The 12108-nt window shown below is 39.6% G+C and overlaps 3 protein-coding genes across 6 annotated transcripts in view; 2 read left to right on the top strand and 1 right to left on the bottom strand.

Moving 5' to 3' along the window:
* The window catches only part of LOC111330205 (uncharacterized), a 30782-nt gene extending 23773 nt beyond the window's left edge, over nt 1-7009 (top strand). For all 4 annotated transcript variants that reach the window (XM_022935028.2, XM_022935029.2, XM_022935027.2 and 1 more), the window contains 8 exons: nt 261-398; nt 932-1059; nt 1659-1814; nt 2019-2168; nt 2562-2683; nt 2814-2872; nt 3254-3350; nt 4690-7009. In XM_022935028.2, coding sequence (XP_022790763.2) covers nt 261-398; nt 932-1059; nt 1659-1814; nt 2019-2168; nt 2562-2683; nt 2814-2872; nt 3254-3350; nt 4690-4776 — 937 coding nt within the window. In that variant the 3' untranslated portion in view covers nt 4777-7009. The remainder of the gene's footprint in view (nt 1-260; nt 399-931; nt 1060-1658; nt 1815-2018; nt 2169-2561; nt 2684-2813; nt 2873-3253; nt 3351-4689) is intronic.
* LOC111330215 (N-terminal Xaa-Pro-Lys N-methyltransferase 1-B) overlaps nt 1-12108 on the top strand; it is a 191480-nt gene that overhangs the window by 103522 nt on the left and 75850 nt on the right. The window lies entirely within an intron of this gene.
* On the bottom strand, nt 8006-11813 carry LOC111330198 (uncharacterized). Its single transcript, XM_022935020.2, has 6 exons — nt 11490-11813; nt 11210-11260; nt 10544-10712; nt 9835-9924; nt 8756-8897; nt 8006-8185 (listed from the first exon to the last, which is right to left on the bottom strand). The coding sequence occupies exons 1-5, from the start codon at nt 11551-11553 to the stop codon at nt 8765-8767; spliced, it is 507 nt and encodes a 168-aa protein (XP_022790755.1). The 5' UTR covers nt 11554-11813; the 3' UTR covers nt 8006-8185; nt 8756-8764.

Here is a 12108-nt window from a genome sequence, read left to right as displayed (position 1 = left end):
TATTTTGACTGTTTTGTCTCACGAAACACGCTTATCGCGCGACACGTTCATCACATAACGTGTTCGTTTTTAATACTCTCTTGTGATCATTTGATCGTTGTATCGCATGTACTACCGTTTTAGTCCCCTCGCGCACCATGCTCGTCGCTGAGTACAGTCGTCACGCACAACGTGTTACGTAACACACTTGTCTGGCTTGATCAGCATAGATGAAAGCTGTAAAGAAGACAAAAAGTAACTTTTTACTTTTCATCTCGTAGTTCATATTCGCTGCGATCTAGGACCAGTTTAGTTCTGGTGTCACGGCGCGAAGCTCACATATACCTGTGGCATGGATGTAAATCTAGTGAAGATTCTCGTGCTACAGCCAAAGCAGCTGCTAAGAAAGTCCAGGAAAGGTAAGGCAGAAGTTAACAGAAGTAAACCAGTGATGGTTGGGGAAGTGTCGTGGGAGATTTGGCTGGGGTTTACTTTGCCACGTTAGAGCAGTTTGCAGTTGAGTTCCCAAAGTAATCGTGTTGTTCTAGAACTATGTTCTTTTATTTTTCTTTTATTGCACTATCCTTTCACCCAAAGAGATGCAAAGTAAACCTTTCGCGACCTGGTCACTGTCGTTTTTCCTGTTTTCATGCAGTTTGCGTGTATTTACTTTGGGTTTTTCTTGCTTCGTTGTGATATTTTCCTTCGTTATTATTGGCTATTGTGACTATTTTGGTTTTGGTTACCGTTCATTTGAAATGTATACTACCACTTTTTGATTGGTCTGACGAACCCGCGCCACCCTTTTAACCAATCAGATGCAGACTTAAAAGCTATCGTGCCCAACTCACCTGCTTTTTGCCGCCATTGAGTTGTATTAGGCCTTTTGATGTTCCATCGTGCAAGAAATTGCTAGAAAATAAATGCATACACAAACATTTCTGGATTGCAGGAAGAGTGTTGATTGCAACATGGCAGGGATTGCAGCTTTCTCTCTCAGTGAGATCGAAGAAGGAAACGAACCAGAAGAGTTTTGGAAAGTGATTGGTGGAAAGAAGTACTACTGCAGTTTGGCGCATGGTAAGTAATTGACCGCGTTCACTCGTCGTGCGAGTAGACGCAAATAATACGTCAGCCTACATGAACGTGTTGTGGACTTCTCCGAAAAAAGTACGGTTGGGAGCTTTTTATTGAATAGAAACAAACATGGTTTTTATTCCTAGCTTCTTAAGTTGGAAGTGCCTGGCATAGCATGTTATACAGTACCAGGTAAAAGAATTTCTCTGGGAGCTTTCATTTGAATGGTAACATACCAGAATTTTATCCACAGACTTCAAAGCTAGAACCAACTTGTAGAGCAACGTCCTTATAACCCCATGAAAATACTGCTGGAAGAAAGGTTTTCTGTTTTGCGAGGCTATTTTAGTGAACTGGAGCCTTGCCTTTAACGAACAGGAAAAGAGTTAGGAAAGTTTTGGTTCATCCTAATCTCTTTTGGCAGCCATTTTTGGGGAGCTTTGCGGAAGGTAGCGTTGTGTGACGTCTGAAAAATAGCTACAAAGGAGGCAACGATTCATCTGAATTGGGACAGATTTTCTCTTGATTCTTGCTCGACTACGTCGTATTGTTCTAAGGATTTGTCAACGTGTTTATTTATTCAGGATTTTTTTTGGTCTCAGATCCATCCAAACACAACTACCAACCTCGACTTTTTGAACTCAGCAGCGCCACTGGAAAATTTACAGCGAGTGAAGTTCTGTGTCCCTCACGATCCGAACCAAAGCTGTGCCCGTTCCCATTCCTACAGGAAGACCTTTACACGGCCAAACAACCAGGTGCTGAAGCTAAGCATAATTATTCTAGAACTACGCCAGCGGAGAAGCATTTCCCACCTACACTCACCTCCCCGGCCTTTCCCACTCTCACCCCGAAGCCCGCCCCCCCCTCCCCCCTCCCTCCCCTCATAAGAACTTGCCGGAAGGCTAGTATTACTGAGACCGCGCAGATTACTGATAGTTAAATTCTTTGATTGCCTGCAGGGTTGTTTATCGTAGACGGTTACTATGAAGTCTACGTGTGGGAAGGTTGGATTCCTGAGGATGATGACGATGTGCGAACAGGCTCAGGTAGACAGCGCTGGGACAGAGACAGAAAACTCGCCATGGAAACAGCGCTGAGTTATGCTAAAGGTGTGAGACTTGAATCTTTATTTTTTGTCGTTGTTGTTGTTGTTGTTGCTGAAAGTGATATTATAGTCGTTGGGTATCTAGTTGTGTTTCTCGAGTTTATTAGTAAAAATTTAAAATGTGTTTTAAGTACTACTTCGTAAGAAATTTTCAATTTTCTGACCATTGTCCAGAAGTTCCCCGAACTTACTCCAGCCATTTACGTAGATTAACGAGCGTTGCGAAGAACAATCGCGTACGTTGTGGCAAATTTAATTTCCGTTCATTATGAAGTAGAAGAAATTTAACCTTTCGTCTATCATCCATGCCTCTCAATGATGTGTAGTATTGATTTTTTATTGATGTTTTATTGATTTTTTTATTAATTTTTTATTGATTTTTTTCCTTATCCCTCAGAGGCTGGGAAGCGTGTCTCTCACCGAGTGCACGTGGTGTATGCCGGCATGGAACCGATGACGTTTAAGGTTCTCTTTCCTTACTGGAATGAAACACCAGATGTTATCAAAATACAGAAACTGGTATGTCCTCTGTCGAAGTGTGCAAACGAGCAAGTTTTCCTTCGCAAGTGGCGCTCCTTTTGGTAGACTTAAAAGTCACTCTTTCGTTCCCTTTATTTTACTCAGTCATTTTTTTGCGTCTGTTTCCCAGGATGGAAAACAACCTAATACGAAACACTCTGCTAGCGACTTACTACAACAGTTTACAAAGTAAGTGATAATAAATTTTTTGTGACAAGCGAAGCTGTGTTCTCCTTCAGCAGTTTTCATAAAACCTCTAGTATGAGACCATTCACATTGACACAGAGGGCCAATGCTTGAACTTTGCAATAAAAAACATCTTAAATCCAGAAATCCTGGATTTAAATGGTTTTGCTTAACGTCGCTCTGTGATTGGTCCAGAAAACTTGCGCCACTCTCTTATAACCAGTCAGGCGACTTGGTTGGTTACATTTTCCCGCCTTTCAGGCTGAGTGCTTATTTTAGCATTGGATGCCCTTAGCTCCACGTGACATTTCATTTAATCTGATTGGCTTATCAAATTTCTACGAAATGCCCTTTCTCTAAACTATTCCTCGATGATGTTCAAAGGGACTTTTACACTCTGGCTGAACTTCAGAAGATACCGCCACCTCAAGGAGTTGATCCAGCGAAACTTGAAGTTTACCTAAGCGACGATGACTTTAAGGTGAGTTTAGCATCATAATTTGATGAGATGTGGCTCCAGTGTATTGTTCAGCTCGACGCACTCAGCTTGCACAGACGCAGTAATTATTTGATTATCGCGTAGCTTCTTTTGAGCTTTCATACTCAAGTAGGAGCTCAATCAAAACGCGAGTGAAAAGAAACGACGATATTTTGCTCAAATTGTCAAGGTACTTATGGAAATTTTGAGCGAACTTTCGACGTTGTTGGAGCATTGGTTAGGCTTCTACGAAACGTCTTTTGCTCATGTTGTTCTCCTGGGTCATCCAAAAAAAAGATAGTCAATAGATCGATCTAGTCTGTCGGAGAAGACCTTTTCATGATACTGTAGCCGTTTTTATGCCATTAATTTGTCATTATTTATCACGGGGAGTGGGGAGTGGGCCAGAGAATATTGTGGGGTCACATGGTTTTTAAGGGGGAGAGGAGTTGGGATCACTCATCACGAACAGATTTTTAATGGGGATTATAGCCCGCCCGGTTAGCTCATGTTGAAGAGCGCCGGACTGCCGTGAGGGAGGTCAAGGGTTTAAACCCCAGACTGGACCATCACTCAGGGTCTTAAAATAACTGAGGAGAATGTGCTGCCTTTGCTATGATATCTGTGAATGGTTAAACATTCTAGTCGTCTCGGGTTAGGACGAAAAACCGAGGGCCCCGTCTCCTGCATCTTCTCTGTACTGATTAGCAGGAGACGTTAAAGAACCCACACACTTATCGCAAAGAGTAGGGAATATAGCTCCCGGTGTTGTTGTCTGGTCGGTTTACTAGAAATTGAGGGCATCTGTTAGATATGTCTTTATTCAATGTAAACCGCTACATACAGTCTGGTAAAGTTCCCTGCATAGTGTTTTAAGATTGGCTCTGAAAAGCCCCATGGGGAGTGGTCAACTAACCTATGCATGTATGTATATATGTATAGATAATTGACAACCAATTAACTGCCAGTGAGGTGGAATCATAAGAATATTACAGAGCCTTAAGGGGGGATCAGGTCAACTTTATCGTGACACGACCAAAATCCTTTGATTCCCCGGCCTCCCTATCCCCCTCCCCTATCCCCTCCCCCTCATTCTATCCCTCCCCCTCCCCTATCCCTCCCTTCCTCCTATCCCCCCTCCCCCCTTAGGTGATAAATAATGGGCAGTCCATCGGCACATTGATATACTCGTCAAAGTGAGCGGCCCAATTTTTTTTTTGTTTTGCTTTTGTTTGTTTTTTGTTTGTTTATTTTTGGGGGAGAGGGGGGTTCAAAATGGCCATTTTTGAAGGTGAAAGGTCGGCGCGACAATTGAACGATCTTTTGTTGTTTCTCTTTTCAGGAGATTTTCAAGATGGAGAAAGAAGCTTTCAGTAAACTCCCGGGCTGGAAACAGATCAATCTGAAGAAAGCTGTTGGTCTGTTTTAGAGCAAAACGTCGAAACTATCTGGTGGTAACTTTTTGACTATTTGTATCTTGTCTTGATACTTCGACAAGTGCGAGAAGAAAGAAACAGATGAAATTACTTGTAAAATAGAATTAGCTGTCGTCTCAAAGTTTAGATGGGGTTGATTGCCTCTGTCAACCTTTCACCTCCCAGAATTAATGGACATGGCACTTTTCTTTACGATTTTCCCTTGTTATTTTGCAAATAGGTCACGAGAACATACAAACTAAACAGCTGGAGGGTGTAATCAAATTCTACTGTTAAGTTTACCAGGAAATGTATAGCGGTCAGTAGGGAAAATTGCTCATGATTTAGGGAGCTAAAAGGTTAGAGATACGTAAACGCATAAAGAAAAATTTTGGTTCAAGTATACTGGTAAGAAATGAAAATAAGATAACTTTCCTACGCATATTCCCACAGCATCTGGTGAACTGGCTAACAATGAGGCTATTTTAAAGACAGATAGCTTCATGTGTAATTTAAAATTCTAGAAGATGTAAGAGTGTTTTTTTTTTTTTTAATAATGAATTAGCACGCTAGGATAAAGCCATTGAGAGAATTTTAGAAGTGATTTTCATTATGTAGCAACAATAGGACTCAAAAATGAAATTTGATTTTCAGCTAATACAAATTTTAGATAGTAATTTGACAAACGTTAGAATGTAATTCTTGTCGGTTTGGCTTCAATCAAATTGACTCACCATGAATTGAAAAGAGACATTTCATTTTTTTTTTTTTTTTTTTTTAAGAAATTGTTTGGAGTCAAATATTTTTATAGTCGAGAGCCAGATTGCAAGTAGTTTGTTGCACTTAATGATATTGATTTTAGAGGAAATGTATTTTTGAAATTACGCAGTTGATTTTAAGGGAGTGGTCTTCGTAAAGGTTTTAAAATTCACAGGCATTAGTTTTTTCAAACGGAAAATCTCGATGATGATTTCTTTGTACGTTCGTTTCTTCATATTTATTTCTTCGCATAATTTATTTCTGTATCTCAAAGATTTCGTTATAATTCTGCTGAGCGGATGTAATGGATTTTTTATTGTTATCATATTGTAAAGATTATGTTTGTTCCCTTACCATAATACCATAGCTAAACTTGAGTGTGAAATAGGACGAGTATAATTCCTTTGGGCAAATGATTTCGTCAGATAACCTGAGATAAGTAAGAGCGCTCTTCGATCGAGTGTCGTTGAACCAAAACCAAAGTAATTACAACAGCCAATCAGAAGAAAGGGAAATACGTTGAAGAACCAATGAGGACTGAAAGTCAAAACAACCAAACTGCCAAAAAGCGCGGGACCAATCACAGAGCAAAGTAAAACAAAACAATACCAGTCCTGGATTATTTTCGACACACATTTGAAAATTGCTCTTTTCGTAAACATCAGAAGAAGTCCGAGCTGTTGACATTGCTAAGGCAATGGGCATATCCTGACTTAGGACCACGAGCAGTGATTTTTGTCAATATACATATTTTTTTCGTGTTTCCCTTCTTTAACCTAAAGCACTGTTTGGCCTAGTTGAATTTATTTAGAATCATTGGTAGTTCCCTACAATTTCATTGTTCAAGTTTCGGCCAGTTTTCAATTGACTTTCGTAAATCCATAACCAAAAATAATCAACAGCCAATCGTAGCCAAGGTTTGCCTCATCGTCAGCCGATTAGGACTCAAAGTTAAAACCAGGCAAACTACCAAAAGCGCGGGAAAACGTCGGCCACCAAATCAAAATTAGTTTATAGCATAGTGCAAGTTTCCTGGACCCATCACAGAGCGAAGTGAAGCAAAACTTAAGCGATTCTGGTTTACATTCGACACTCAGTTGAAGATTGCTCTAAGTGGCCTGCAAGAGCGTGTACGTAATTTGAAGAGCTACTACTAAATAATACTACTCAACAATGTTTAGCGCGAGTGTCCATCTTTACAGTTATATAATAATACAATCTGTTAGGAAACTGAGAAGAGTTTGTTCTCATTTCTTACTGTTCTTGATGTTTTTCTTAGTCATGCCAAATTATTGTTAATCTCAGATTAATCAGTGAGCTTAATGTACATGTATTTTACGAGTTGAGCAGGATAAGGTTGTACATACAGAACCAAAATTATGAAAGCTGAAATGAGATTAAATTTATCTTCTATGTTAATCCTGATGTGATGTACAGAGTGATAAGGAGCTTTACGTCAGGTTTTATGCAGTAAAAGACATAACATTATTGAGTGTGTTCTGTACTTTATGCGTTTACCTTACATTTCATTTGTTCGCATGCTCTGTCTCCCATGCGTTTGTTCATTTCGCTCATTCGCCCTTGTTTTCGTTTGTTCGCTCGCCCTTTCGTCGTTTAATCGTCCGTTACCTTAAGTTTTGTTTATTTACACATTCGCTTTCTCTTTCATTCACTTGTTCGTTTTTCCTTCGTTCTTTGGCCCCCTCGCTCTTTTGTTCAAATTTTTTGCAGCCAATCTTTGACTGTCTCTTTTTTTCTTGTTTGTTTCTCTTCACTTACTCGTCGTTCCCTCTTTGTTGCTTTTTTCGCACGCGCTTTTATTCGTTGCTCCATCGCTTTCTGGTTTGCCCTTTTCTCCCTTCTTCCCCCTGTGTCCCCCCGCCCGAACGCTTTTTCCTTTTTTCGGTCCTCTCCCTTCCTATTTAACAATTGGTTCATGCTTTAGCGTGCACTATCGAGTTAAGGAGCACGCGGGAAGTTTGGAGAGCACGAAAAAAACGTAAGAGTTACCCGAGGCGATAGTCGAGGGCAACTCTAGCTTCTTGAGTGCTCTCCAAAATTCCCGCGTGCTCCATAACTCGATAGTGCACGCTAAAGCATGAACCAATTGTTTTAGAACAGAGTCGGTGAAATTGTGCATCAAATCCGACGCGAAAAACGGACAACAACAGTAGTTGAAGCGAATCGTGAAGGTGCTGATGCCGAGTCTCCTTTTCCGTTGTTTTTCTCTTTTTCTGCCTCATTTAAGAACTCTAGCCCAAGGGAAAAGGTCGAAACATTGTCTTTGTTTTCGGACAAGTACGCCGAGTCTCTGTTTGTATCCATTATTGTCGCGATGTCTATATTATTTTTCCCCACGCTAACAATGGCCGCTCGCACGAAGAAAAAAATTTCTGGCGAAGCAATTTGCTGACGCTATCAGCGTGCACTATCGGGATTTTGAGCACGCGTACATAGCTTGAATTTGATTGCGCGGTTCAGTTAGCTATGTTCCAATTGCTAATAATTTGTCCGTGATAAACTCACAAAGAAATGAATCACATTTCAATCTTCTTAAAATGGGTCTTTTATTGACAATAGATTAAAAAATTTATTCATAATACGTCGTCTGCAAGTCTTCTTTATATTTTCAATCTTTAAACAAGCGTGGAGAATTCATCTTTACTAGTGGAGAAAAGAAAACTCGAGTTGGTAATCATTTTAAAAATTGACTCAAACGTTTACACAAACTTACACAGTCTACACACCCTCCCGTCCCCTGGTTCAATCAATTTGCGTTTTCTCGTTGATCAAGTGATCAAAATAAACAAGGGCACTGGCCACGAGATGGAGTCATACGAGACTCGCGAGTTTTTCCTTATGTGCAGTTCTTGTCTTCGGGCCTTTTCGTTTACATGATCTGTCGCAAATGATCACGTGATTGACAGAAAAATCACTGATGGAATTAGAACGAGTCATTCAAGACTATTTCATGTGTACCACGAGACACCAGCCGCTTCGTTCTCATTCCCAGGTTTCCATATGCTGTCACGGGCACCCACGCGACCAAAAGCGAGAACGCTAGGTGCCAGGATAAACCATGCAGGACAACATAATTTTTCAAGACAGGTGTACCGGTCTTGCGCTGGCTCGTGAAAATTTGAAACTACGTTGTTGATGATAGAATTTCTGAGAAAACTTACTGTAAACCGTTACATCTTAAGATTTAGAGATTTCCCTAAAGGGTTAACTTACCCTTGCTGTCTAATAATTCAGCGCGGATGTGTTTCCCTCAGGACGTGTCACAGATATTTTCGGGGTAAGAATGTAAGTCTTTTGGTTTGGAGTGTCGGGTATCGGAATCGTAACTTTATCTTCCGAGTTCCCTTTGGATACACTAAGAATAGAAAAAGAGGTATTTGTATAGAGACTTATTAAGTCGCATTGGCACAATGGGAAAAATTCACGCGACGGCATCAACCTCGTTTACAGGATCCTCTGTCTGATCTTTGGAACGAGGCTGGACCGCAATCCCACTACGAAGGTATTGCTTCTCAACGATTTAGTCTTTTGCTCTATACTTTCCTCTTTATATTTTCAAGTGAACGAGTTTTTCATTTGTGATAAATATCCCAATACCTCGATAAGCCCCTTACTTTCGATTTGTTAGTTTCCAAGCTTCCCGGCGGAATATGAGGGGGCGGGGACTTCCTAGAAACTAACTGCGGGCAAAAATACAACTCTTCATCTTTTCCACTAAATCATCGCCTAGATTAAATGATAGCATCACATTATGCATTCGTTAATAGATGACCTGCGTTATTTATTAAATTTATTATTAAATTTAAATTTATACTGCGCAGTTTCTATAAAAATATTCAACTACGCCTTACAATAAATATTAAATCAAAAATAAAATAGAAGTTCAAAATTACAATTCTAAAATTCCATAATAAATAAATAAATAAAATAATTCATCATTAATGCAATTTAATCATAACAACTATGGTAACTTATTAAACGCCCTATTAAATAAAAAAGTTCAAAGTCTAATTTTAAAAATATCTAAACTGGAAATAGATCTTATTGTGGTAGGAAGCAGATTTCAAAGTCTAGGGGCGGCACAACTAAACGATCTATCTGCCAGGGTCTTCTTGGATATTATTTTCGGGAAAGTTAATAAAGCTGCGGAGTCATCGTTATTTAAGATAAATGCTAAAACGTGTTTCCAATACAGGTATATTTTGTCTAGCAACCCTACCTAACCCATGTGGATCGTGATAAAACTACTATTCTAGAGTTTTTGGTCAGGAAGAAGTAATTGTAAAAACTACCTTTGGTAGGGATCACTTGCCAACGCTGTACTTGAAAGATAAGCATCTTCTTCTGTCATGGCAAACTCTTGCTGGAGCAGCGCACGTTGTCTATGAAACGAGACAGGTTTATCACATAAATAAAGGTCTTGTTCCCAATCAACAATCTCAAGGGACTGTCAAAAAAGCCCATACGTTTGCAATAGTACTTCACATGCTACTTGTCTTCCTTCATTCTCCTCAAAATACTTAAAAACACCTGGACAGCATGTTATTGGGCGATCGAATACCTTAAGTTTAAAAATAACTTGATCGGGTCACATGACTTTCACGAAAAGGCTTATTTGAGTCCTTCAAGCTAACTCTCTCCCCCCTTACTTTATTTTATAACATAACCAAAGTAAAGCACACGCTCTGATTGACCAACTCAGTGTCCACCATTTGCCCATGGGTGTACGCTGCTGACGTGAGAAAATGCACAGACTAGTTTCCGCTTGTTTTTTCTGTCACGTAAGATTTCAGTGTTTAAGAGAAGGGAACTATTTGAATCCAGAGCTATGATAAATATCTTACTAACCACGTTTTCTCGGTCTGTACCGTAAGTTACAGAACCTGGTTTTTTCAGCTCGGATTTATGGACCGTGCACTTCGCGCTTGGGCCATAACACCGAGTGCAAAAAGAAAAATTTGAACTCCATTATTAAGAGGTATTACTATCTTAACTTGTTACCTATTTCGAACGAGATGTATAAGCCCCAACATGGTGGCTCCTGAAACAATTGTTAGAAGCGTCACGAGTAGCGCCAGAGTAGAGATCTTCATTGGTGTTGGAGAAGCGGGATGGCCGACGAGACTTCCGTGATTAACTCCTACAGCAGGAGAGTTTGACGTGGTCACTGCTGTGGAAAATATTTTCGTGAGCGATGATGGTCCAAGGTGGGAACCGTGCTAGCACAATAATAATGCAATGTTTGCCCAATATTGGCTTCACGAATCTCGTTAGCGAGCCAAGCGGGGGAATTAAGTATCCATTGTGTTACTCAAGTGACAGCAAAGTGAGAACTAGTGTGGTAGGCGTAGAACTAACATTAGAAAAGTGGCGAATTTTGAGCCGGTCACACTTGCTTCGTCGCGAGCGTGGAAAAACGAAAAGTTCTGACTCCTTCACGAAAAACCGATTCTTATAACATGTAGGTTGTTAAAACAAACCAAAAGCAAGTTTTATTCATAGGTAGTTATGCTTTCGATTTAGCAACAAAGTTGTTATTAACAAAGCTGTTATCATTTGGAGATCACAGTAACCGCGGCGTTCCGTACACAAGTCGGGTATCCTGGTAATAGAAAGTCAAAAAGATACACGATAAGAAATGAAGATTCATCCGATAGAGATACTTACAAGTTGCATTGCTCTGTTCCCCGCCTTTATAAACAAATCTTGCGCTGTTAGCTGCATCAGAAGAAGGCCAAAAATTTGAAACTTAAAACATAATGCTATGAAAAAAGCGACAATTTTTTGACTGCTAGTGGAACGATTGTTTTTCAGACGAGTATACATCGCAATACACCTAAGCAGAACCTAAAAGGTGTTGCCAGAATGTTTTCGTTGAATGAAGATTTTCAAAGCAAATGAAAACAATGCGTGAAATGTTGGTGATCTAAAACACTTTAACTCGAACCTTTTTGCAGGAGAAAAAAGCTGACAATGGCCAGAAATATAACTAACTGATACTTTTGTCGCATTTGCAGAAACAACTAGATAACAACTTCTTTTAGTCGATTTGTGTTTTGACTTTGCATGCTTAAGACGTCTACGGTGTCGCAACAAACTATTTCTTGCTTTGAAAATTCTTGCAGCTTCTTTTTCAGCGCGAGGTTGTGTTTATGACGTGCAGACAGCGCTTTTGATTGGTCGAAATCTGTGCCCCCCGCGCGCTAAAACATGCTTATCTACGACGAATTTACAACCAAATGAATTGCAGCCTGCCCTGTTGTTGTCATTCTTTAATATAAAGCTTTACACTCGTTTAAATCTTTATTTTAGTAAACAACTATCCTATTAGCTATTATCTTGTAGCTATTAGGACAATTGATCGAGTATCATTGTTTAGTAAGAAAGTGAATCAGTTTTATATCAGTAAATTTAACTTAAGTAAGGATAAATTTTTATAATTTTTGATTACGTATTTTTGTTGCTATTTGTCTAAGGTAGTTTTTAATTTTTTTGTATTTTATCACAGGCAGTTTATTTAAAATAAGGAATCTAGAATTCTGTATAAACTGGCCTAATTACTTAGA

This window comes from Stylophora pistillata, chromosome 14 (genome assembly GCF_964205215.1).
Source record: "Stylophora pistillata chromosome 14, jaStyPist1.2, whole genome shotgun sequence".
NCBI classification, from domain to species: domain Eukaryota; kingdom Metazoa; phylum Cnidaria; class Anthozoa; order Scleractinia; family Pocilloporidae; genus Stylophora; species Stylophora pistillata.
The sequence above is the reverse complement of the archived record's forward strand: the minus strand, read 5'-3'. Positions and strand labels throughout refer to the sequence as shown.